The sequence below is a fragment of the Tenrec ecaudatus genome, chromosome 4, assembly GCF_050624435.1.
Source record: "Tenrec ecaudatus isolate mTenEca1 chromosome 4, mTenEca1.hap1, whole genome shotgun sequence".
NCBI lineage: Eukaryota > Metazoa > Chordata > Mammalia > Afrosoricida > Tenrecidae > Tenrec > Tenrec ecaudatus.
This window is the reverse complement of record NC_134533.1, coordinates 156,321,603-156,348,874: the sequence shown is the minus strand read 5'-3', so window position 1 is coordinate 156,348,874 and position 27,272 is coordinate 156,321,603. Positions and strand designations below refer to the sequence as shown.

At 46.0% G+C, this 27,272-nt stretch overlaps 2 protein-coding genes across 2 annotated transcripts in view; one reads left to right on the top strand and one right to left on the bottom strand.

Moving 5' to 3' along the window:
* Positions 1–16,946, bottom strand: part of RSRC1 (arginine and serine rich coiled-coil 1) — a 463,476-nt gene extending 446,530 nt beyond the window's left edge. Inside the window, exon 1 of the mRNA XM_075547871.1 lies at positions 16,296–16,946. Coding sequence (XP_075403986.1) covers positions 16,296–16,946 — 651 coding nt within the window. The remainder of the gene's footprint in view (positions 1–16,295) is intronic.
* Positions 15,679–26,348, top strand: SHOX2 (SHOX homeobox 2). Its single transcript, XM_075546967.1, has 5 exons — positions 15,679–16,563; positions 19,397–19,605; positions 21,961–22,018; positions 22,341–22,429; positions 24,029–26,348. Exons 1-5 carry the CDS (start codon positions 16,221–16,223, stop codon positions 24,284–24,286), a joined length of 957 nt encoding a protein of 318 aa, XP_075403082.1. The 5' UTR covers positions 15,679–16,220; the 3' UTR covers positions 24,287–26,348.
* Positions 26,349–27,272: the final 924 nt, after the last annotated feature.

The window sequence follows — 27,272 nt, the reverse complement described above, 5'->3', positions numbered from 1 at the left end:
CAGTGAGGAAAAGATGAAGCTATCTGCATTTGTAAAGATTTACAATCTTGGAAACTATATAACATTGGCCAAACTATTCCGCCTACTACCCTTTTCTCAGAAAGAAAGAAAGAAAAATACGTTCACACCCTACTGGCAAATAGAAACTGTTGTATTACCGCCCACAATCCTAGAAAAAGTGTACAGATCTGAAGTCCCTCTAGACCGTTCCAGCACTCCCCAGGAGGCGGGAGCATCTATTTTGAGTAACACTGCTTTATAGGGCAGATAAGAGTCCAAATCACCTCGAAGGCAGAGAGTTCAGTTTTTCACTTAGTTCTTAATACTTACTTAGCTCCATTGGTGATGTGTACTGTATGGAAAGACACATTAACAACTTAACAATAAGAACAGCAAGTTCAGATTTTTTAAGTGTTCCATTGTTTAAAAATACGTATACATGTCACTTGAGGTCCATCATCCCGTCTGTGAACAGGGGCTGTTTGTGTGAGTACTACAATAGAACATTATGAGAGCCAACTGCAGTTGTCATCAGCACTGCTGCTACTGCTGCTGCTGCTGCTGCTGTCACCACCAGAGTTCCTGGCACATGGCAGAGGAAATGACCACAGCAGCTGGAGAGGATCTAGAGTCGAGGTTCTCAACCTGTGGGTCACAACTCCTTCAGGGTCGAACAACCCTTTCACAGGGGCCACCTAATTCATAACAGTAGCAAAATTACAGTTATGAAGTAGCAACGAATATAATTTTATGGTTGGGGGGTCTATATTAAAGGGTCCCAACATTAGGAAGGTTGAGAACCACTGAACTAGAGAAAGCAAGTGTTGAGGGGACCGAGCATGCTGTTCTGCCCACCTGAGCAACACTCTGCAGCCACCACCGCTCACCTGTCAAAGGCTGGAAGTACACATCCAGAGGCCTGCCCTCAGCCTCACCTACCTGTATCCTGCCCATGGTTCATTACCACAAGAGTCTGAGTTTGGAGTTTTAAATCATTAGCATAAAATACACAAAAGTAGAGCTGCTTTCCCTTCAAAAATAAAAATGTCTAAACCCTCGAGGGATAAGGATGACCAAAGAAGAACCAAAGCATTTAAATTGGCTTGGCAAAGAATAGTGAGAAGACCACAAACTGCCAAAAGAACAGACAAATGTGCCTCAGAACAAGTACAGCCAGAATGTTCCTTAGAGACAAGGATAGCAAAACTTCGTCTTACATGCTTTAGGCATGGTGTCTAGAGACCAGACCCTGGAGAAGGACATCACGCTTCGTAAAGCAGGAAAGACAAAGGTAGCAAAAAAGAGGAAGGCCCTCAACAAGATGTATTGACACAGTGGCTGTAAGCCACAAGGGGCTCAGATATAGGAACAACTGTGAGCGCGGCGCCAGACCAGGCAATGTATCCTTCTGCTGTGCATAGGGGTTTAGTTAGTTTATTGTGCCAACCTGGCCGATAAACACGTGTGGGATTAATTGGGGGGCAAAGGGATAAATGGCTTGGTGAGCCTCGCCTTTGTAGTTCTCGGGTCTCTTGCTTTGTGGTGGTCAGACCAGGGTGCAGCTGCCTTAGCAGTTCCCTGCTTCAGCTGGCAAGACTGACTTCCTACAAGACCTCCTCAAGGAGAAGCCACATAGACCTACCCCAATGCAGTCCTGTGTGCTGGAGCACCCATGTGGAGACCCTTGCCAGCGCTGAAATGCTTACACACTCACTGACTCAGCTTTCCTCCTGCAGTCAGCATCGTTGTGTCTATTTTGTGAGATGGAGGAGGACTTTGTGGACTGGTGTTGGACATATGGGTTAATGGGTTAATGTTAGAATTGTGTGGGTTTGGGCAGCACTGGGTTGGGATGTTTTCTTGATGTACACTTAACCTATATATAAAATTCTCTCTTATACATGAGTTTCTGTGGAGTTGTTTCTCTAAAGTACCCAGACTAACACAAGGGTTCTGTTGTTCGGAACTGACTCGATGACACCAAACAACAACAACATGGGGCAAAGGACATATATGTGCTGGGACATCTCTACTATGGTACTCACTCACTGCCAGAGTCAATGCTGACTCAGAGCGAAACCCTGTGGGTTTCTGAGACTATAACTGTTTACAGGAGTAGAAAGCCCATTCTCCCAAAGAACTGCTAGTGGGTTTGACCTGCTGACCAAATACATTACAGCCCAACAATTAATTACTACATCATCTACTAGGGCAGTGGTTCTCAACCTTCCTAATGCCACAACCCTTTAATACAGTTCCTCATATTGTGGTGAACCCCAACCATAAAATTATTTTCAATGCTACCTTATAACTCTAATTTTGCTCCTGTTATGAATCAGGCAACCCCAGGGTCGCGACCCACAGGTTAAGAACTGCTGTATGGGGTAAGTAAAAAATTATTGCTACATCATGGAAACCTGTATTAAACAAATACATCAAAATGTGAATCTACTATTTCTCAACACAGCCTACATTTAAGTCTATATACTTCTGAAGGTTATACTTCCATCTCTCTTACTCTTCCCCAGAGAGTTCTGAGCTCTTTGTTTGACAGCATGTCAAAATAGCAGTTTGGGGATCCCTGACGAACTCAAATCATGTTCCTTTTCAATGTTCTTTGAGTTTCAGGAAAAAAGAGAAGCCTTAAGAGGCAAAATCAGTGTTGCAGGGTGGGTAGGGTTAAATTTCCCAACAAAAGTCTTGTAGGACAACCCTTGTTACCCTCAAAGAATGAGAGGGTGCATTGTAGTGAAGGGTAAAAATTGCTCAGTATATTTTTCCTGGCATTTTACTCGACAACGCAATTTTTAATTTTCTTAGAAATTCTTCCTAATAAATCCTTACCACCACTTGTCTGTCAATTTGTCATATTATGATGGTTAGTGTGATGCTGTAGGGCTGGAAGCTGTGTTACTGGTATTTCAAATACCAGCAGAGTCCTCAAAGTGAACAGATTTCAGCAGAGCTTCCAGACTAATGAAGAAGGAATAAGAATAGACTAAGAGCAGAATATGAAGAAGGAATTCCACTTCTGAGGAATCCCACTGAAACACTGTCAGACACAAAATCTCATGTACCAAAACAGAAAATTATCAGAGATAGTGCAAATGAATCACTCAGATCAGAAGGTACTCAAAATATGGCGAAGGAAGAGTCGCCTTCTCAGAACCAAGTCAACCATATGACTTAGTTGTAATAAGGCCTGTGGGTTTAGCCTTGAGGACCTCCACTTGCTGATGCGGCATGACTCAAAATAAGAACAACAGTGACATAGCAAGCTAATAATCGGAATATGAAATGTGCAAAGTATGAACCCAGGAATATGGGAAGTTGTCAAAAATGAAATGAAGCACAAAGATTATAGGAGTTAGTGAGCTGAAATGGGCTGGTACTGACTACTTTGAATCAGAAAATCATATGGCTTACTACGCAGAGAATGGCAAATTTAAGAGGAATGGAGGGGCATTCATTGTCAAAAAGGACCGTTCATGTCTATCCATGTAAGACAGGCAGGATAAACAATCGCAAGGAGAAAATAACAGGACCAACAGCTCTGCGGGGACGTGGGAGAGGAGGAGGGGGGAGAAAGGAAAGGGGCAGCCAACAAACCCAGGGAACAGGAAACACTAAGATCCAAAATCGATGGCGAGGAGGGCATAGAATACCTGGTGTGGTTTGTTTGTTTGTTTTTTTAATCATTTTATTAGGGACTCATACAACTCTTTTCACAATCCGTACATACATCATTTGTGTACAGCACATTCGTACATATGTTACCATTATCATTCTGAAAACACCTGCTTTCTACTTGAGCCCTTGGTATCAGCTCCTAATTTTCCCCTCCCTCCCCGTTCCCCCCTCCCCCTGAATCCTTGATAATTTATAAGTAATTATTATTTTAGCCTGGTGTGGTTTGATCAAGTGCAATGTAGCTAAGAGAAAGTACTGAGAGTTGAATGAAGGTTGAACATGATAGTGGGACAGAAGGAAAGTAAAAAGAAATAGAGGAAAGAACTAGGAGGCAAAATATATTTATAGAGATATAAATATAAGCAGTCACATATGTAAATATATTAATATATGATGACAAGGATATAGGTCTATGTACATATATTTAATTGCTAAGTATTAAGGTAGTAGACAGGCATTGAGCCTCTACTTAAGTATTCCTTCAATGTAAGAACACTTTGTCCTAGTAACCTGACATTCTATGATGCTCACCTTTCCCAACATGATCGCTAAAGTCAAAATGGGTGCATAAACAAAACTGAAGAAAGCTGATGGTGCCCAGCTATAACAAGGAATAGCATCAAGGGTCATAAAGGTCTGAAGTTAAACAAGCGGCCATCTAGCAGGGAAGCAACAAAGTCTACTTGGAAGAAGCACACCAGCCTGTGTGATCATGAGGTGTTGACGGGATCAGGTATCAGGCATCAGAAAAACAAAACAATCATATCACTGCAAATGAGGGGGGCTGAAGTTGAGATCCAAAGCCCATCTGTAGACAATTGGGCATTCCTTCACAGAAGGGTCACATGGAAGGAACAAGTTAGCCAAGGTGCGCCATAGCACCCACAGAACACACAACATTCCTTTAGTTCTTTAATGCTTCCTCCTCCCCACTATCATGACCCCAGCTCAACCTTACAAATCAGGCTAGATTGGAGCATGTACAGCAGTACACATACGAGCTCTCGCCACATGGAATCCAGGACAGATAAACCCCTCAGGAACAGTAATGAGAGTAGTGATACCATGAAGGTAGGTGGAGAGAAGGGGGAGAAATGGGAACCGACTATATAACCCCCCACCCCCAGGGAGACAAACAACAAAAACATGAGTGGAAGGAGACAGTGGACAGTGTAAGATATGAAAATAATAATAATTTATCAGGGGTTCACACAGGTGGAAAGGTTGGGGAGGGAGGGTGAAAAAAGGGGATCTGACACCAAGGGCTTAAGCAGAAAGGGAATGTTTTGAAAACGATTATGGCAACATATGTATAAATGTGTTTGACACTATTGATGTATTGGTTGTTATAAGAGCTGTAAAAGTCCCCAATAAAATGATTTATTAATTTAAAAAAGATATTTCAAGATCTTTCTTGAAGTAAAATGCTATCTATAACAAGATACTATCTATTCAAATACAAGGAAATCTAGTCAATATAGCTAATATTAAAATGTATGCACCAACCACTAATGTTAGTGATGAATATATTGAAGATTTCTAGCTATGTCTTCTACCTGACATGGATCAAACATGCAATCAGGATGTATTGATAATTATTAGTGACTGGCATGCAAAAGTTACAAATAAAGAGGAAGGAATAGTAGTTGGAAAATATCGTCTTGGTGGTAGACATAAAACTGGAGATCACATGATAGAATGTTCCAAGCCCAACAACTTCTTGGTAGCAAATACCTTTTTTCAAGAAAAGCCTTCTCCAGATGGAGTACACAGAAATAAAACTGACTACATCAGTGATGAAGGGAGGGATGGAGAAACCCAATTATCAGCAGCTAAAACCAAGCCAGGGGTCAGCTATGACACAGACTACCTAGTGCTCTGCAAAGTCAGGATGAAGCTGAAGAAAACTAAAGTAAGTCCACAAGAGTCAAAACATGACCCTAAGTCTATCCCACCTGAATTTTGGAACATCTTAAGAACAGATTTGACACCTTGAACACTAATGACAGAAGACCTGAAGAGGTGTGGGAAGACATCAAGAATATCATACACGAAGAAAGCAAAAGGTAATGAAAAAATAAGAAAGAAAATATCAAAGTGGATCTTAGGAGAGACTCTGAGGCTTGCTCTTGATCGTAGAGTATCTAAGGCACATGGAAGAAATGAAGAAGTCAGCAGTAGCTCAAGAAGACAAGTCAAATAGCATAAGGAAATGTGCAAAGACCCAGAATTAGAAAGCCAAAAAGGAAGAACATGCTTGGCATGACTTCAGCTGAAAGTACTAAGGAAAAAATTCAAGCTTCAAGTTGTAACAGTAAGAGACTCTGGGTAAAATATTGAACAATGCAGGAAGCATCAAAAGACGATGGAAGGAATATAGAGTCACTGTACTCATCAACACTCAACCTTTTCATGAGGAAGCACACAAGAAGAACTAATGGTACTGAATAAGAAATTCAAGCTGCTCTGAAAGCACTGGCCAAAAACAAGGCTCCCGGAATTGATGGAAAACCAACTGAGTTGTTTCAACAACCTGATGATGCACTTACTTGCCCACGCTCAGAACTCTAGAAGGCAGGTAGCTACCTAGCCAGTTAATTGAAAGAGATCCTATCTGTATGTATTCCAAAGAAAGGTGACTCAACAGAATGCTCAAATCATAGAACAAAATTATTGATAAGACATGAAAGTAAAATTTTGCTGAAGATCAACCAACAACAGTTGCAACAATAAACTGACAGGGTGCTACCTGAAGGCCAGAATGGATTCCAAAGAGGACAATGGACCAAGTGCTATTAAGGCTGCTGCCAAATGGGCCTTGGCTGAAAGCCAAGAGCACTAGAAAGAAGTTTGTATTTTGTTGATGATGAAAAGGATTGGATTGTGTGGATCATGCAAACTAGGGATAGCCTTGAGAAGAATGGGAATTCCAGAACGCTACATTGTGCCCATGCAGAATGTGTACATGAATCAGAGGCAGTTGTGTAAATACAGCAAGAGAATACAGCACAGTTTAATACCAAGAAAGAGCTTTTTCCTTTTGAGTCCATCACTGAAGCAGCAGCAGCCAAATGTGGTTCAATCCCTCTGTGACTTCAGACCAGAACACAATACAGAAAGGCATTTCAGTGCACCTTCCCCTGTTCGCAGGGAGATCATGTCCTCCCTTCTTTCCAAGGAACTGAAACAGAACTACAATGTTTGGTCCATGGGCATCCACAAGGATGATGAAGTGCAGGCTGTGCAAGGACACAACAAAGGTCAGCAAATTGGCAAAGCGGTCCAAGTTTACAAGAAGAAATATTGGGCGGGCATAGCAAAATAAAGCCAGTGGCACAAGTGTCCGTGTGGACATTCACCCCAGCAAGGAGGTTAATTATCACTACACTAAAGATGGACAAAGGCCACAAAAAAGATCCTCACACAGAAAGCCAAGTCTCGCCAAGTAGGAAAGAAAAGCGGCCAATAGAAGAATCACCTGAGATATGCAAGAGTAAAATAGTCCTGCAAAAAACTTCCAGTAAAACCAGCAAAATTGAAAGGAAAAATAAATAAAACCAAGAAAGATGTGTGTCTGGATTGCATTCTCTCACCATACTCATTCAGTCTCTATGCTGAACAAATAGAGAAGTTGCATTACATGAAGAATGGGTATCACATTTAAAGCATGCTTATTAACAAACTGCAGTATGCAGATGACATAACCTTGTTTGCTAAGAGTGAGGAGCACTTGAAGCTCTTGTTGATGAAGGTCAAGGATTATAGCCTTCAGTGAGTATTACATTTAAAAGTGAAGATGAAAATCCTCACAACTGGACCAAGAGCATCGTGCTAAATGAAGAAAAGTCTGAGGCTGTCAGGGAGTTCATCTGGCTTGGATCGACAATCAATACTCATGGAAGCAGCAGTCAGAGATCAAATGACACGTGTGTTGGGTAAACCGGCTTCACAAGACCTCTTTAGAGTAGTGACAGCAAGGATGCTACTTTGAGAACTATGGTGCACTAGACCCATGCCATGGTATTTTCAATCGCTTTATATGCTTGTGAAAGTTGGATATTGAATAAGGAAGACCAAAGAAAAATTGATACATTTGAATTATGGTGCCAGCAGAGAATTTTTAAAGTGCCATGGACTTCCAAAAGACCAAACAAGTCTGTCTTGGAACTAGTACAGCCAAAATGCTCCTTGGAAGTAGGAATGGAAAGGTGTTTGTCTCACATACATCAAAGGACATCCTTTGTAGAGAGGCAGTAACGAAAAGGATGGTCCTTGACAAGATGGACGGCCACAGCTGCCCCAATAATGAGCTCAAACATAAAAATGGTGAAGGACAAAGCAATGTTTCAGTCTGCTGTACACCGGGTACCTGTGAACTGATTTGACGGTACCTAACAACAGTAACAAGTCCTTAAAGTTATCCTTTGCCTTTCAAAAAGTCACCATAATCTCCTGAGTTGACTTCTCTGCCTTGAATTCCACTGGCCTATCAGATCGCCTCGGAATCCAGTTTTGACGGAACCTCGCTCTCTGGACTATACTGGTAAACCCAAGATTCGTTCTTGGTTATATACATTCCACAAAATAGTCATTAGCTTCTACCTTACTTCAAAGACTGGTGGGAAGATCAGTTCTTTGAGCTAATTAGTCTTCACACAATACTGTTGGTAACCCTTCAAGCCAAAAGCTTGCTAAGGCCAAAATTACAGCTTAAAATTGAAAATGGCAAATTGTATATGAATGGATATATTGAATTGTGTAGATTTGGCAAAGACAATTTTTTTCAAACTACTGTAGGGAAACAAAGGAATAAGGGTTCCTGGGGGTAGTCTGGGAGGGAAGGGTTAAGGAGAGCTAATTATCAAGAAGTTCAAGAATAAAGAAAATGTTTTCAAAACGATTGTGGTAGCAATTGTACAACACTGCCTGATGTGACTAAACTATGGAATGTTATATCTGTAAGAGCTCCCAATACAATGATTAATAAAAATATTGAAATTGCCAAATCATGAGATTTTCTCAACTTCCTTAAAATACAATTCCTCAAAAAGTTGTTGTTTTATGTGAAACGGCACTTCCACAAACACTTCAATGATTGGGAAGATGCTCACTTGAGTCTGTTAAAAATTTAATATTAGCCCTGACTTATTTTTTTACGTTGATATCAAAAAGTTATTATTTTTCTTTTAAGATACCTTGTCTGCAGCTATCCACTCATGACAAGGACATATTTAAACATGGGGTTTTGTTTTGTTTTCAGAACAACCCTGTGCAGGTATGAAATAGAGCCCTCGTAGCAGTATTCTGTGACTTACCCTTGTGTAAACAAAGAGGCAAGGCAGAAGAAAACTTCTATTGTTCTTGGTTTCCTGATCTCACTCAAGTTCTTCAAGGTCTTAGTCTTATGACTGCAAAACTCACCCAACCACTCCAACTATAAAATGTAAGCCAGGGCAGGTAATGACTTATACATTGAATTTGACATGGAGGAATTCTTTTTTTTTTAAATCCTATTGTAAAGTTTAAGTAGTTGATTGATGATGTGGAACCATAATGTGGTCACTAAAGAGATCAAAGCATTCAGTAGAAACCCCTTTGTCCAGTGATTATTAAGAGTACATGAAACCATTACCTTTCCACCCCCCCCCCCAGAATAAGCTACTACTTATTCATTAGTACAGTCAACTATAACCTTCTGAGCCTGGATACACTAGGGATAGAGAAGAAGAAAAATAGTCACTATTCAAATGAGAAATCCAACTCGGGTAAAAATAAACTAAAAGCTACTTAGTATAAGAAGAAATCCACACACCTCCATGATACGATCGCCAAAGACCAACAGGTGCATAAGCAAATGTGGCGTAGAAAGCTGATGGTGCCTGACTATCAAAAGAGATAGTGTATAGGGTCTTCAAGGTTTGAAGGTGAACAAGCGGCCATCCAGCTCAGAAGCAACAAAGCCCACATAGAAGAAGCACACCAGCCTGTGTGATCACGAGGTGCCAAAGGGACCAGGTATTAGGCACCATGCAAATATACATATACACACCATAGTGAATGAAGGGGGAAGAGCAGAGTGGAGATCCAAAGCCCATTTGTCGGCCACTGGAGATCCCCTCACAGAGGGGTTTAGGAGAGGAGATGGGTCAGTCAGGGTGCGATGTAGTACCAACGAAGAACACAGCTTTCCCCCAGATCCTGGATGCTTCCTCCCCCAAACTACTATGATCCGAATTCTACCTTGCAGGGCTGGATAGGGCAGAGGTTGTACACTGGTGCATATGGGAGCTGGAGGCACAGGGAATCCAGGGTGGATGACACCTTCAGAACCAGGGGTGTGAGGAGCGATACTGGAGAGTAGAGGGTGAGTGGGTTGGAAAGTAGGAACCGATTACAAGGATCCACATGTGACGTCCTCCCTGGGAGACGGAAGGCAGAGAAGGGGGGGAAGGGAGACTCCAGATAGGGCAAGATATGACAAAATAACAATCTATAAATTATCAAGGGCTCATGAGGGAGGGGGGAGCAGGGAGGGAGGGGAAATAAAAAGAGGACCTGATGCAAAGGGCTTAAGTGGAGAGCAAATGCTTTGAAAATGATTAGGGCAAAGAATGTATGGATATGCTTTATACAATTGATGTATATGTATGGATTGTGATAAGAGTTGTATGAGCCCCTAATAAAATGTAAATAAAAAAAAAGAAATCCACAGACACGTATTTGAGCAGCAAACGGCAGTAAAAGCGGAAAAATTTTAGTTTAACAAAGCAAAACTACAAGAAATAAAGATGAAAAATTCTGCCACAATACTTCTTCCTCACAGCTATAAATGTGTAGACCGACCAAAAATCCCACTGCCAATGAATGGATTCCAACTCACTGATTTTATAAAGGATTTTGGAGACTGTAAAACTTTACTAGATTAACAGCCACATCGATCTCAGAGCAGCTGATGAGTTTAAACCATTGACCTTGAGGTCAGCAGTCCATCACTTACCTGACAGGACTACCAGAAAAATATGTAGAGAGTATCTGTCATTTTTTAACTATTACTAATCACAAGAAATTATCTTCAATGGCTTAAAATAAAACAGAAACTATGTCTATCCAGCTACTAAACAAATCCCATTACAGACATTTTCCATTTCACAATCCAATGCTGTTTGATAACCCTGAGCTAGTTAGGAACTGATTAATACAAAGGTGCCAATCGCTAATTGTTTAGCCCTCTTATTTAAGAACACACAGTCATAAAGTGCTATAACTTAGCAGGAAGTCTCCTTTACCTGGAAAAAAAAAAGCAGTGTGTGTGGGGAGGTGGGGTGTATTAATAAACTCTAAGATTAGAGCAGTTCTCAAAGGAGATCTACTTTGCCCACAAGATCCACCTGTCACATCTACTCAAATCTCAGACCTAGGAACTTTGCATATCTTTCACTATGTAATAATACTTGTTTAATTTCAAGGATGTATTTGAATGATTCTAATTAGTTGAACTGAGTTATACAGCAAACTCTAAAACTGTAATGTACAGTGGTTGTTTTCAGAGAGAATGATGGGCAGTCAACTCCCTGAACTTACAAGGACAGCTCCATAGAGCATGTCCTATTGTGTAGCCCTGCGAGCCCGCATAAACTCGATGGCAGTGAGCTTTTAACCGGAGAGTAATTATTTTTAAACAGATATAAAATGAGTAGGAAATATCTATAAATACAACACTTAAATTCTCATCCAAGTAAATAGCCATTCACTCTGGGCCTATGACTACTCTCGAGGATCTGCACGCAGTCTATTTTCTCCTGTGCCATGCTCTGAGCAAGTGTGTGTAAGCCACGAAGGGCAGGGCAGAATTGCAAGGGGAAACGGGAAGAGGATTTAGGGTAGAGACCAAATGGGTGGGCAGAGGACACCCAGTTGTACTCTCTCCCTACAACTACTGAAAACACGGGGCACATTGTGCATCAAGAGCCCAAGACCCAAAAGCACAGAACAAGGAGCAGGGACAACTCTTCCGACATCATCTCCAGACCGCAGGTCAACCTAGAGGCCTACAGGCTTTCAAGTCCCCTCAAGCCCTCCGTGGCGACCTGAAGGCTCGGGAGCGGGCCAGGTGCGGGGCGCATGCGCAGGGCGCCAGTCAGCACGCCGAGGGGCCACCGCCCACCCCTCGGCTGGAAACCAGCGCCAGAATTCACCAGGCCCCACGCAGCCTCACTCCCGAGCCGGGCCTCGGAGCTCAGCAGCCATGGGCGCCGCCACCCAGGCCCTGGACACGGGTATCACCTGGGCCCCGGCCTTCGGGCTCACGCCTCCTGCGAACGTACAGGAGCTGCAGAACTGGAAACGTCCTTGCCGAAGAGAGCACCGCCGGCGTCCACCGAACTTGCTTCAGTTTAAGCTCAGCGCCTTCCTGGTTTCAGCGTCAGGCTGCACCAGCCGAGCTTCCGAGTGTATCGATGGAGGTTGCCAGGCGTTAGGAGTGCCGAGAGAATAGATTGTCACGCCGCCAATTTTTTGTTCACTGTTTCAGGGGGTTGTTTTTGTCTGTTTCTTTGGGGGGGGGGCGAGGAATGTTTGTTTGTTTTTTTTGAGTGCTGGTTTGATTATTTGGTTTTCTTGCTCCCCAAAAGCAATAATGGCGGGGACTGAATGGTGTTACTGCCTTAGTAATTGCCGTTCTCAGTCACGGATAATCAGTAAACAAATCTGTCTCCTAGGAAGTTATGTTTTAGACAACCACACGTAGCCAAATTGGTTATCTCGTGGTGGAGGGAGCGGGAAACTCGTCCAACAATAATAAATCATGGGAGTGTGTCTGTATAAAGTCGTGTGTGATTAAATTGTAATGATTTATTTGCAAAAATGCATTAAAAGTCGGTGTTTCTTCTGCCCTGAAGGTGAAGGCATTCACAGGTTGGGCGCAAATTAGTTTCTCACATAAAAGTATGGTAACTGGTTGGTAGAGGAATAGGAGACGGCTGCCCGAGGCAGCGAGAGGAGGTTTCTTCTGAAAAAGAAATCAAATTTATAGTGGAGTTTTTTATATATAACGCCAATAGAAATTAATGTGATTCCGCATTTTCCGTAACATTGCTTATCTTTCCTTGTATGAAAACCACTTTTTCCTTATTGGCTGCACGTAAAGAAAAGCTGAGGTGATAAACTGTTGGTCTCCGGTTGCGTCCACTGATAACCACCTCATTCACCCAAGCCAGTTTCCGGAAGATGTTTGAGTTGATGAAAATCATCTCTTCCGTGTATTTTTTCACTTAATGCTTGTACCTTAGCCAGTCGGTTTAGGGGGGGACCATTGAAAACTTAACTACATCATTACATGTTTATTTTTAATAATTCAAGAGCTGTGGGAACCCTTAGGGTAATGAATTGATTGGAATCTGTTGATTTGTCCACAGGCTGTCAGCTGAGCTTTCCTCTCAAAGCTTTTTTTGCCAAAACAGTATTTCAAAATTTTTTGTCCCTGAAAATATTTGTTGTTCAATTCAACACACTATTAGCATTCCATGGGCATTTATTAGTATCTGATCACAAATCCTGGAATTGCTGTTTTATTTATTGTTTTAATGAATATTGAAGTTCCCTTAGGCTGGCGGAAATCTCTGATCAGACACTGCAAGCTTCTCAATGCTTCACCTCATAGCAGCCTCACTATTCCCAAATATATAATGAGCCAATATGCCAAGGTTATAGGGAAATCTACTTGGTGTAATTACACAATAGTTGCTTTTGAGCCTTTTCTAAATACTTTAGAGAGGTCATCTCTTTCTGAAGGTCAGTAGAGAGAATTTAAGAGCAGACTTAAAAGTCATGTACTTGAAAGGGCAATGAAATAATTGGAGGGTCTCCTGAACTCTTAAAAGATGTTAATGGTGATTTTGAGCTGTTTATAAATATGTATTTAACGTTTCCATCAGAGAGCCCTGTGAGCACCACACCCACTTAGCTAATCCTGTTCGGATCATTCTGCTAAATAATCTCAAAAATCAGATTTTGATAAAGGACTAAAATTTATCATGATTTCCTCCTTGATAACAAAAGTATAGGAATTACAGGTAGTAACCTCATGCTGGATTCAGATAACTTTAGAAAGTTTGAATATCATATCCGAGTGTGTTAGAATAAACTACCTCGTTGAGACTCTTCTTTGATAAAATAAAGCAGATGTTCATCATTTCCTAACACCTACTAAGTGAATTTTTAAAGAAAAAAACTTTAGAATTAAAGAGAAAAGGAAAGGCAACATTTCTCACAATGATAAACCCCACCCTCCTGTTCACTGCATGGGAGCATTTTAATCTGAGTAGGTACGTTTTTATATAGGTCTGTTTATATGTATTATAAAACACTAAGGTACTAAATGGTAGCTATGATTTCTCATTTTACAAATGCAAGGGGTTGCTTTAGGTGTAACTTCTCAAATTTGTGCTGAGTTGTGCTGATGCGTTTACCAATGGTTGGAAGATACACATATCAGTGTTCCCTAATTGCTTTCATTTTTTTTCTATGACTATTTGTTCCAAAATCATTTATAGTGTTTTAATGAATACATTACATTTAACCCCAGAAAATCTGCATTAATATTTATAAATTGTCCCCAAAGCAAAGGGGTATATTTGTTGACAAGTTCAAAATGACTTGCTGTTATGTAAATATTCTTGTGTGGTTATAAAGATACACATTCTCCCTTCTCCCAGGAAGCCCTATTCTACATATAGACAATGACTCTGGGGTACTGCTATTATTTTAATATGACAACCTATGAAAATAGTTCGGAAATAATTTCAACTGTAGCTTTTAAAGAGATTTTACTCCGATTGAGGAACTCTGAGCTCACGATAAATGAAATTAAATGTGGCACAAATTATCGTCGATATTTTTCCAAGCTCATAGAGAATCCCTTATTTGTCAGCATCAGTAAATCAACTAGAAAGCTTCCCAGGACGCTAAGGAAGGGCTCCTCTAGGTCCTGCGAGGCTTCCGACTTGTAAGAGCGGAAAGGAGGGTTCCTGAGACCTGGGAGCGGGTGGAGTCGAATGGTCCTTGAAAGGACACTAAAAGCATACACACACACTTTAAATTAGGGAGCTCTGTCAGGGAACATCTGCTCTGGAAACGTGTTAAATCGACCGGCCCCTGCCAGCCGGATTTGTGCCTAGAGTCCGCTTAGGCGTGGGGACCCGCATAGGGCGGCGAATTCCAGCGGCCCGGAGCGGAGCTGGGAGGGCGGCCGGGATCCGCTCTGCGCCCGCAGAGAAGTCCCTCCCAGGTCCGATCGGCGCGGGCTGGGGAAGCGGAGGGGACCGGGCGAGCCCCTGAGCTAGGACTCGGCGCCGCGGAGCTGCGGGGCACCTAGACGCAGCAGCGGGATGCTCGGCAGGAACGCGGGATCCGAATCGGGAACCCGCGGGCGGGGCCCGCTAACTGCGCGGGCGCTGGGTGCGGGACCGAGGTGCGGGGCCGCGCGGCCGGCCGGGGCAGCGGCGCCGCAGCCCGGGCCGCCGGGGAGGGCAATCCGGAGCGCGGCCAAGAGGAGAGCCGGGCGCCTGGGCCGTGCACTTGTTTCCTCATGGCCCCGCCCCATGGAGTCCGTCCAGCTCCCCGGTGTTTAACTAAGTCGTGACACCAACGCAAAATCCACGCCTAATTAAATTAATTAGAGATTCGTGTCAATCCTGGATTAATGGCCACGAGCACAGGCGGCCGAAGCGCTCAGAAAACCCGGACGGCCTGGGACCTGCCACCTCTCCTCGCCCCCCCCCTCCCCGGCCCCCAGGTCCCCCCCCCCCCACTGCCCTCCCACTCCTGCCCCAACCCTCCAGGACACCAGTTCAGTCTCGGTGTCTCTCTTTCTCTCTCTCTCTCTCTCTCTCTCTCTCTCTCTCTCTCTCTCTCTCTCTCTCTCTCTCTCTCTCTCTCTCTCTCTCTCTCCCCCGCCCCCTCCCCGCCTCTACTCTCTCTCCTCCCCCCACCAGCACACCCCCCTTTGGCAGGTAGTGTGGAGGCTGCTCCCTGGGAAGGGGCTCGCTCGGAGTTGCGAGGGGAGGTAATTTGCTCAGAACAAGGGGCTGCCTTTGCGAAGTATAAATAGTGAGACTTCAAGCGCAGCGTCACTATCACATCTGAACTCTCCGCAGGAAGAATTGTCAAAGATCTTAACATTGAACAAGCGCGCTTCGGCACAGAAGCATCAGTTCCCATTTCCCTCCCGAGGCCCCCACCCCTTCTCTCCTCCTCCTCCTCCTCCTCCTCCTCCTCTTCCTCCTCCTCCTCCTTCTCCTCCTCCGCCACCTCCTCCTCCTCCTCTTCTTCTTTTTCTCCCACTTCTTCTCCTCTTTCTTCTTTCTTCTCTTTTTCTTCTTCTTCCTCCTCCTCCACCCCCTCTCCCCCCACCCCCTGCCCCATTGATGTGTTATTATTGGGGGGGCTGGAGCTGTAAAAAAAGAAGGAGGAAAAAAGAGCGGGGCTCGGCTGGGAGAGGTTGAGCCTGGGGCAGACGGGCGGCGGCGGCGGCGATGGAAGAACTTACGGCGTTCGTCTCCAAGTCTTTCGACCAGAAAGTGAAGGAGAAGAAAGAGGCCATCACGTACCGGGAGGTGCTGGAGAGCGGGCCGCTGCGCGGGGCCAAGGAAGGGCCGGGCTGCGCTGAGCCGGGCCGCGACGACCGCAGCAGTCCCGCAGTCCGGGCGGCCGGCGGAGGCGGTGGCGGCGGAGGAGGAGGCGGAGGCGGAGGAGGCGGAGGAGGTGTAGGAGGAGGAGCAGGCGGAGGAGCAGGAGGAGGGCGCTCTCCTGTCCGGGAGCTGGACATGGGCGCCGCCGAGAGAAGCAGGGAGCCCGGCAGCCCGCGGCTCACGGAGGGTAACGGCCCATCCCCGGCCCCGGTCCCCTTTCCCGGACTCTTCTCCGGCGGGAGAGGATCCTGAGGCCCCGGGAGGGGGGAGGGGGGACGCGGAGCCGGCCTTGGGACCCCAGCTTTGCGAGCGAGAGTGATGGCGGAAGGTGGGCGTCCAGGGGTGTGCACGGTCGTGGGAGGGGGCCGCGAGTGAGTGTGTGCGGGTTTGCGCGCGCCCCTTCGCAGATGCCACAGCTACTCCCGTGCCACCGAAACGCATCTTTACCAGTTGGAGATGGGCCGCGGCGCGGACGCCCCGCGGGTTGATGGGGAAGTTCTGGAGGCCCTGCTCTGGAGACTGGGGTGCTGGCGGGGTTCTGGCTGCGGCCCGGTTAGGTCTATCTAGCATCGACCCCCGAGTTTTCGACAGGGTCATCCCCTGGGTTTGGGCCACGGCTCGAAAGCCCTCCGATTCCCAACAGACCGTGGGTCGTGGGGCCCAAACTTCCCGTTCTCTTTAAGCTATAAAGGTAAAACGAGGTGGTGTCGGCATGGTAGACTCTGGGCTGTGCTCCTTCTCCTGGACGACGCCTATAGATTCCTTTTTGATGGGGGCTTGTGTTTTCTATATTTGCACACTTCCTTGACGGCTTCGCTTCGTCCAGTACTGGTCTTGGGGGTGGGGTGGGGCGGGAGGATCATTGGGTGTCAGCGAAGGGATAGAAAGCAGCTTTATCTAAATGGTGGTGCGTTCTGTACCAAATCAAAGGAGTTTAACAATAAAATTAATTTGCCACTTGGTGCCTGTAGTAACTGGTGTGCTGCCATATTTTTCCAATTAAGAAAATATGTGGCATGCGTAGAATCACATATTTAAGCCAGCAATTAAGTTGTTTATAACAGGTCTGTTCCTGTTTAGGCCAGTAAGGGGAAATTTGGGGGCAAAATAGAGACGATATGAAGTCTGTTAATCGAACTGAAATTTGGATATCTTTCTCTTTGAAGCTGTAAAAGTTTGAAAGGCATTCATGCACACTGTGACTGACATGAACTAGACAAAGCCTCTCACCCCTTTGACAGACTTGGCGGGGTCTGTTTTCATATTTAAATTTCACCACAAAACGTGTGGGAATATTCTTCTATTAAACTGGACCAGAATGTTTGCTATGGTGTCCACTTCCTTCCTGGAGGAAGGGCAGATGTCCTCCAAACGAATTCTGAGAACCAGAAGTGCAGCCGACACTTGCGATCACAGCAGCTTGAAGGCCGGCGGCGTGGAAAGCTAGAGATTATTGTTCCCCACTAGACCTGGCAGCAGGTACTCCAAGATTTGTGAAGCAATGGCATACCAGGAGTCCTGGGGCAGTCCCACCCCCCTGCCCTGGATCTGCAGTCCCAGGCCTTGGCCTCGGGCTCTCCAGCACACCAGATTGAAGTTCAAGTCTGAACACACACACACACACACACACACACACACACACACACACACAGCGAGGGGGCACAGTCCCTGGGAATGCTGGCTTCCTAGCTCAGGGTAAATGTTAATTTCTTTGCAGACAGAACTTCATTTAGTAGGTTCTTCTGGAAATGATTTCTTTTTTAAACACCCAAACTGATCAGGATTTGGGGGCTGAGAAGAACTGCAAAGGGTCTCTACTTATCCAAATGCAGCAGCCTTGACACCTAAAAGTGGAGTCACTTACTTGGGCGCATGGGGAGGAAGGTTCTAGAGGGCAGTTTAAGCTGCTAGCCTCGCGGGTTCCCTGCCCCTCTGTCTACATAATAAAAGACCCCTCCAGTGACTTGCACGTCCACTCTCGCAGAGCTCCAGTTTTTAGGAGGAGGGACAGGAAAGTATCAACTGATGTGTGCAAACCCAGAGCAGAAAAAAATGCATATTTTATTAAACATCGGAGCTGCATGAAAAGGCTTTGAGCAACCAATAGAAACCGAGGACCACGAATGTTCTGCTTGAACCTGTTGATCTCTGTGGGTTTAAGCATTTAGGTCGAGCCTGCGTTTCCACAGGGGAGGAAGAGAGACTGAGCCGCGATCCGCTTCCCGGGCAAGCGAGGCTGGTTTTCCGCCTTTCGCCGGCTGGCCCGGCGTGGGCGGCGAGCCCTCCAGGCCGCCAACATGGCGTGGGCGCCAGTTCTGGGGCGGCCTGGCTCCGGGATGGGGGACGGGGACTGCTGGGTGGCCGGTAGCGCTGCCCGCGGGACTTGGCCAAAGCTTTGCGAAGGTGCAGGCTAGCCGGGGACGCCGCTCCGGAACCGCCGGGCACCAGGGATTCGCACCCCTGCCGCGATCCTGCGGCCAGATTGTTCCCAAATTAGACCAGCAAGTTTGCAAGCGGCAGGGAGGCGGCGGTGGCCACAGCTGGCGGGAGAAGGGCCCAGCCCGCAGGGAAAGGCAGACTGGAGAGGCCGGAGCGTGGCCTCGCCGCGCCCTCTGGCCCGACTGCGCCCGCACTGGCCGGGCGCGGCGCTTCCATTCCGGGGCTTGGTGGGAGAGTGGGCGCGCGAGAGGGTGAGTGGGCTGGAGCGGGCTCCGGTGGGGGCGACAAGGGGGGGCGGCGGAGCCGAGGCCACAGGCTGCGCAAGGGGAAGTGAATGTCCACCCTGGCCTAGGTGGCCCCCCCAGACTTGACCTTTGTGCTTCCTGAGGACCCTCATCCTCCGGGCGAGGGGAGGGGCTGCATGGGGCTGGAGGGAGGGAGCAGGATCTTCCCCTCCCCTTCTTTGAGACAAATCTGGTGACGGGATGTGTTGTGTTGTTTGTGTCGGTGTGTGTGTGTCTGTGTGTGTGCACGCGTGCGCGTGAACGCATGTGTGGCCCCGTCCGTGGTTCCCTCTCCAGTGTCCCCGGAGCTGAAGGATCGCAAAGAGGATGCGAAAGGGATGGAGGACGAAGGTCAGACTAAAATCAAGCAGAGGCGAAGTCGAACCAATTTCACCCTGGAACAACTCAACGAGCTCGAGCGGCTTTTTGACGAGACCCACTACCCGGACGCCTTCATGCGCGAGGAGCTGAGCCAGCGGCTGGGCCTGTCCGAGGCCCGGGTGCAGGTACAGCGGGGAGCCAGCGGCCCGCCGCCCAGGAAAGGGGTGGGCGTATCTGCAGGTGGGGAGGCGACGGGGCTCTGGGTCCAGTGTCTGGTGTGAGGGGAGAAGGAAAGGGGTGTTCCATTTTCCACACTACATGTGAGCCTTGTAGCCCTTTTTCCCCCTCTACTAACATGTGTTCCCAGCAGAAGAAAGCAGTGCCGGGCTTGCTCCCAGAGTTTCTATAAACCACACCCCCCCCCCTCGCCTAGCGTTGGCTTTAATGTGGTTTAATCTTAATGGGCCTACTTTTATAAGCCTTAAAAAAAATCCCACAGAAAACGTTTTATCTCTGGATGCTTTAAAAGTTACAGAGGCTATTTTGCTTGTGCGAGTTGGGTTTCTTGAGGGTCTGCTTTGGGGTCTAGGTTTGCCAAGCGGATATGCCAATTAGGTTTATAGATGTACAGACTATAAAGTAAATTAGTAACTGTTAAGTGCAGAAATTTACAGTCTGCTGTTAGTGGTCGATCTCAAACTGCCTGTGAAAAACAGACGGAAGAACGAGTACCTTTGGTCACTCTTTGTTCATCCCATTAACCAAGGCGTTGAACCTGGACCTACAGAAACCAATCGTGCACTGCGAAACCAACCCAAAAACATTAGTGTTAGCATTTTCAAAATCTGACCCCAGCAGGTGTCATGCCCAATGAAGCTCAGATTAGAGTGAGTTTTCTTGTCATGGTGGTGAATGGAAATAGGCTTTTTCCCCCCCGGGGTGGGGTGGAGAGTGCATTTAAAAGAAATATATATATACACACATATATATGTACATACTACTATGTGTGTACACATGTATCCTTCCAAGTTTATGGAGAACAAATTTAAATATTTCAGATAGTATTTCCGCTCAAAAAATAAAGCAGGAGAAAATGATGGTCATTATTTGTTTGAACACATGGAGCAGTTTTAGGCCCCGAACATCTGCAGCTGTTACAAAGTATGGCTGTAACAGATATTCCCTGGGTCTCTGGGCGCAGAGACCACCATCTGCAGCGAACTATGCGCAATTCTTATGGGGCTTCCCCACATCTTGTAATAGGATCAGGACAGAAACAGAGCAGTCACATTGAAGGGAAAAAGTAATAAAAGGCTGCCTTGGTCATCATAGCTTGAACAGCACGGCTTTCCTTTTTAAGCCTCTCCTGCTTTGCTGTGTACACTGAGATCTCAAGAGACTCGCAGCCCCTTAAAGATGGATAATCATTACTATAGTTAAGAGTATTAGTATCCTGGTTCCAACTCTTGTAGGGGAAAAAGAGGCAAGAAGCCATGTGCGTTACACAAAGGCTAGCAGCATCCTGGCATGGGAAGCAGGGGAAGGTTTGAAGATTTACTCTGATTGTGACACTTGGTTTCACAAACTTCCTGGAACTGCCTCCCAAGTATTATTTGTTCTTTGTAAACTGGTCAATATGCTGTATTATATGAATGAACTATTTGGAGCAAGTGACGTTTGAAATTTTTTTTAATGGCAACTGCCTCTAAAAGTTGGCAAATTTGTTTTAAAAAGTAATACCTGGGAAAGGGCCCTATTCAGGAGTTACTTGATTTGTCCCTCTGTGTGTTTTTTTTTTTCAAAATAAACTTTATTATTTATCTCTCTTTTTCATAGTTCTTTTCTTCTTTTTTGGGGGGGGGATGTCTCAGAGCTATTTTCTGGATGCTTCTCTACCACCCTATCTGAAAACAAGGGCTTTTTCTATAGAAGCAAATTCGATTATCATGATAATAGCACAATTATCCTGCTACTGTGTTACCCTCTGCTGCACAGAGGAACAGGGAAATTCTAAACTTCTTTGTAGTGAGGCTTTTTATGACATTAATTACCTCTCCCTGGCTCCTAATGCCCACCCCCAAGAAAAACACCAGAATCATTATTTGCTTTGGTGTTTGGTTTTTCTTGAAGATGAAGCTAATTAATATTACAGTCTATTAATGAGCATTCTTTTCAGGTCTTACTGGGCAAACATCTAACCCATTATCACGTTGGTATCAGGTATCAGGGAGCGTTTTAGGCCTTGGGGACTCTGTAATGTGGAAAGATGAAACCAGGATTAATAGTAATTTATCAAGAAGGACTTTATCTTGCAAAAGTCTATGAAATCTTGTTTATTTTTCTAGTTTATTGATACTTTTAACTTCGAAAGTTGAGACTGTTCAATATAATTGAAAGCTTGCTTGTTGTATTGCAGAATTGTTGTTTTGTTTAAAGCACTACTCTTGTATTCTTGTAATTTTTAACTTAAGGGTTATAATATCTAGGTTTTTATTCCCCCTTTTATTTTATTTTTATTTTATTTTATTCCCCCTTTGTAGGTTTGGTTTCAAAATCGAAGAGCTAAATGTCGAAAACAAGAAAACCAGCTCCATAAAGGTATGCTTCTCTTACAACATTTATTTGATAGTCTAAATAAAATGATAATGGAAGAATTCTTATTACAACTAACAAACGAACTTTAAAAATATGGCCTTTGTCCTTGAATTAAGAACAGTTCTGAAGGCAATTAAGGCTTGTCCTAAGATTTGGGAGTAAATTATATGTGTTTTAATTATGGAATCAGTTTAGAAAGCTAACAATGCAATTCCAAAGGAATTAATTTTAGCTTAGTATCATTTGGACCATTGAAAAGCTATGGTATAGTTATTGACCTCTCATCAGTGTTTTGTTTCTCCCCCCCCCCCAACCTCTTTTGCAGGTGTCCTCATAGGGGCTGCTAGTCAGTTTGAAGCTTGTAGAGTGGCACCCTATGTCAATGTAGGTGCTTTACGGATGCCATTTCAGCAGGCAAGTATAGCCTGGCTTCAACCCTTTTATGACTGTAAAGACTTGGAGATTTGCTTGAACATCCCCTCCTCTTTGAGTCCCAATGTTGGTATGTGAGCAGGTGGAGAATTGATTTTAAGATAATATAGTGGATCCACCCCCCTTTAAAAAGCCATACAGTGTCAGGGGCTTCTGTGTTTAGCCCTTTCTGCCCTTATCAGAAACCCTGAAGGGCCCTCCAGGCAGTAACTGGTCCTTTAAGAATACACTGAAGATTGCACTTGGGAAGAGGAAGGGGAAAAGGCCTTTGATTAAGATTTTGTCAGATCCATACAGAGGTTAGTCCTAAAGTTGTTTCTAAGCAACCTTCAAAATATTTTAAAAAGGAATTTCCCACTTTTTTGTGTGACAGTATATTATCTCTGGCAAAATAAATAAATAAATAGAAGTCCTTTCAACTCAGACTCAATTTTTAAAAACTCTCTCTTTTAAACAAAGCTTCAGGCTTGGTAAAGGGAAGTCTTGGCCTTCCTAAGACCAGCCTACCTCCAAAATCCCTTTCTTAAAGAAACCTCTTAAGACTGCTTTTTAAAAGGACAGCCTGCAGCCATGATTTAATCCAGAGAAATTCCAGGGTTCTGAACTCCCTGCTATCAGAGCCTGAGGGCACTCTTCTTTCCCATCTATGTCTGGCCTTCCCAACCCTGTTGGGCACCATGGTGACATCTAGAGCTAGCACTCCATTGCCACTGTCCCTGTCTAGGAAGAAACCTGTGTTTGAGTGTCAGTACTGGGGAGCTTTTAGTTGTCTTTGCACCCTAGGACTCTGGCACCTTGGTGTTGGGCTTTTTAAGTGGGAAAAGAAGGGGGGTTCCTTTAGGAGGATGCCCTTATTATTCAGAAGGTGATCTTCCAGCCAGCAGTTTCATCACCACCTGAGGGACTGCAAATCCTGGAGTCAGACATTAACCCCAAACAAACCCCAAACCCACTGCCTTTGACTCCTGACTCATAGAGGCCCTACCCTTCTGAGTCAGAGTGTGCACTTTAACAAGATCCCTAGATAATCCTTAAGGCAGTAAAGGTGGAGAAGGACTAACAACTTTGCCAATTGTGGGGAAGATGTAACAACTTCTCTGAGTTCAGTGGAAAAGTTTTGCAGTTTGCTCCTCAGTGACTAGGGCTTTAAAAACGGGGAAGAGGGTGTATGATCCGAAATGGGTTAATGGCTCCAGCCCTTAAATTACTATACCCCCATAATTTGGAAGAGGGTGTTAGCATAATAATAATGTCCCCATTTCTTTGGCCCAACGCCCTGGGGTGGCCTAGTTCCCGAAGTGGGGAGGACTAGGCAAGGGTGTGGGGAGGGAGGGAGTGGTCCTGGGTACCGACAGATAAGCCCACCCTACAGTGTGAAGACCCAGGGCCACTGGACTATCCTATGGCGCCCAGTAACAAGCTGAGAAGGTCACTAGCGGGGCAAGACACACAGCGAAACGACCCTTTCCCATCCCCATCCCCAGCCCTCCCCGAGTCAAGCTGGACGCCTTTAATGCTCTGTTTCTATTCTCGTTGTCACCCTAGGATAGTCATTGCAACGTGACGCCCTTGTCCTTTCAGGTTCAGGCGCAGCTGCAGCTGGACAGCGCCGTGGCGCACGCGCACCACCACCTGCACCCGCACCTGGCCGCGCACGCGCCCTACATGATGTTCCCGGCGCCGCCCTTCGGACTGCCGCTCGCCACGCTGGCTGCCGACTCGGCCTCGGCCGCTTCCGTGGTAGCGGCCGCCGCCGCCGCCAAGACCACCAGCAAGAACTCCAGCATCGCCGATCTCAGACTGAAAGCCAAAAAGCACGCGGCCGCCCTGGGCCTGTGACGCCCACGTCGCGCCCCCCGCGCGGCGCCCAGCCTGCACGCCCTCCGCGCCCGCGGCTTCTCCGTGACCTCCGGCCCCCGCCGCCGGGCCTCCCGCCCCACAGCCCGCCCTGCCCCTTCCGCGCCGGCACTCGGAGGGCGGGCTCCGCCGACCCGCATCCTGCTGGGCGCACCAGCTCCTCGGCTTCTGACCACCCACGCACCCGGGGTCTAGGATTCCGCTTCGCAGGGGCGGGTTTGGGAACTTCTGGAGAGAGATCGGACCAGGGAGTATGGGGACGGCGGAGTTGTGTCTCTCCGCAAAGCTGCTGCAGCGACGGATTCTTGTGTTGACATTTAAAATCCTGTTAATGAAATGAGCAAAACAAACAAAAACAGGCAAACAGCAACAAAATATAAAACAGAAGAAAAGAGAAAGTGAACTTATTACTATTTGGCAGAAGCTGAAATCGGATAGAGGAACCAAGCATCGAAAGTATTTTAAAAATTATTTTATACATTCAAAAATAAGGAAAAATAACCTGGACGAATTTCGAGTGGGGAGAGTTACCAACTTAACGTGTGCTTTTTAAAAAATGGGCTAAGAAGGCAAAACAAAGAGGTATACTTATTTAAATAATGAAGATTTAAAAAGAAGTGCGCAGCTGGGAAGTTCACAGGTTTTGAAACTGACCTTTTTTTCTGCGAAGTTCACTTTAATACAAGAAATTTGATAAGAGAGGCGGGCCTCCTTTTACGTTGAATCAGATGCTTTGAGTTTAAACCCACCATGTATGGAAGAGCAAGAAGAGGGAAGACAGAACAAAAGCGAGGAGAGAGAAAAATGATCATATAAAAAATAATGCCACAAATTTTATTGGCAAAACTGTCCGGACTGCTGACAGCAAATTCCGGTTTGCATGTTACTTGTATTCCATTGATGGTGTCTCCCTTCCCCCCCTTCACTCACTTGCACTCACTCCATGTTCATCCTCACTATAAAAAATACCCAAAGCGTCTGTAAATTGATATACATATATATATATTTTTGGCCTGTCTTTGGTCCTGGGGACAAAAGAAACAAAGTCGGAAGGGAACATATTTACATTCTGATTGTCCCAAGAAGACAGAGGCGGGCAGAAAATATGTGGGAGAATGAAAAAGAAGACCAAATCAAAACTAATGAAGGTACAGCGCCCTGCAGGTGCCTGATTCCTAGTAGGCGCTCGATAAACGGTAGCCCCCTCCTGCGCCCCTTTTCTTGTTTTCCCTCTTGCTGGTTCCCTGGAGTCCTACGTGAGGACAATGCTTTATCTTCCCCTCTCTATCCTGTCAACCTCACCTAACACCCAGCTAGATTAGATCCAGGCACTAGATTTGTGTAAAATATGTTGATACACACGAACAAAGTTTATTTTGGCTATAATGTGTGAACTGATGGTGGACTTTCAACATTTGCATTTTATCTCACAAAGGTGTATCTATTCAAGTAACCTTTTTCTTGTTTGTTTCCATTCATGTAGCTATTTAAACTGGGGTCTTGGGTTGAGGAAACTGTATCCCAATTCTCCCTAGCAAACTTTTTTAGTTTTGTTTTTCTAATTTACAAGATAAAGGAAAAGCTCTTCTCATTGAACTCTGGTCTGCGGTTGAGCTTGTAACTATTTGTTCTCCATGAAAACAAACTTATTTATATTTGCCATATTTTTTCTAGTGTATTAAGTTATTTTAAACAAAAAAAAGATGCTGTTATTTCATGATGTGTTGTCGGTATAAAATGTTTCGGTTTCACCTCTGTTAAAAATAAGTGCCAAGTTATTCATTGAAGACACTTTGCGATCAATTGAATGAAAATAGTATTGTTTCATTTGATGGGGTTCCGCGTCATCTTTGTCCTGTTGCTATTAAAATATCCGGGATAGTCCTTCCTTCTTCCTTTTTGATGAATGTGCGTCAATATCTGGAATGTTCCACCTTGGGAAAGCGCTGGCCTCTGCTCCATTGTGCCACCATTGGCTTTGCTACCCAGGTGCATTTTCCTCCCCCCTCTTCCATTTTATGCACGCAGCAGAGGAAACGGACTGACATTATAGTAAATCAATAAAGAAACAGGTAGAAAGTAAAATAACATCCAAGAGAAGAACCTCCTTCCCCCGACAGACTCTTGTTCTTCCTTGACATGTTTCAACGGTTAAATTTATTTGGGGGGAGAAGAAGAGTGGGGGCACGCGATGCCAACCCCACCTGAATTTGGCGTGGGCGTGTTGGGCATGAGGGGCGCTCGCCCCCAAAGCGTGTCCAGAGCACGGAATGAGAGAAGAACCGCGAGGAGTGTGGGAGAGAGGGGGGCACAGGGGACCCCCACCTCTCGGTCCGATTGAGACAAAGCAGCGCCTTTTGGGGGTTACATTTAGAAGGTGGTAGCTAGGACGGGATTTAGAAGGCAGACGCCAGGACCCGGGTTGGGAAAAGCGCAGCCTTCGCCATCCTCTAAGCGCCCAGGGGCCCTCCCTACCCCGTCCCCTCTCCGGTAAAGCGGGAAAGGGCTGCCAGGGGAAGGGGGAAGGCGGACAGAGACGGTGTAAGCACCACCCGGGGCCGGACCCACCCTCCCATTTGCCCCTCAGCCGGCCCGTCCCCTGGAGCCCTCTCGGGCGGAACGTCCCCCGGAGTCCATGCCGGCCCAGGCGCCCCGCCGCGCCACGTGGCCCTGTCCCAGCGCAGAACGGTCCCTCCGCCTGGCCCGGGGCGATCTTTCGCGAGGGCTCTCGAAGCTTCCAGAGGACCCTGATCAGTGCTTGGCCCATGGGCTGCTGGAGGAGGGGCGCCCGTGGTTTTCACCGTCAACCTTGGTCAGGGGCACGCGGTGTTGGGGAGCGCCCGCAGGGCCTCCGCGGCAGCCCACCGGGCGCGACCCCCCCCCCCCCCGGCCGGCCGGGGGGTCAACTGAGCCGAACTGGCCCTGGGGTGACGGTGCTTCTATCCGGGCCTAGGAGGTGGAAAGCAGC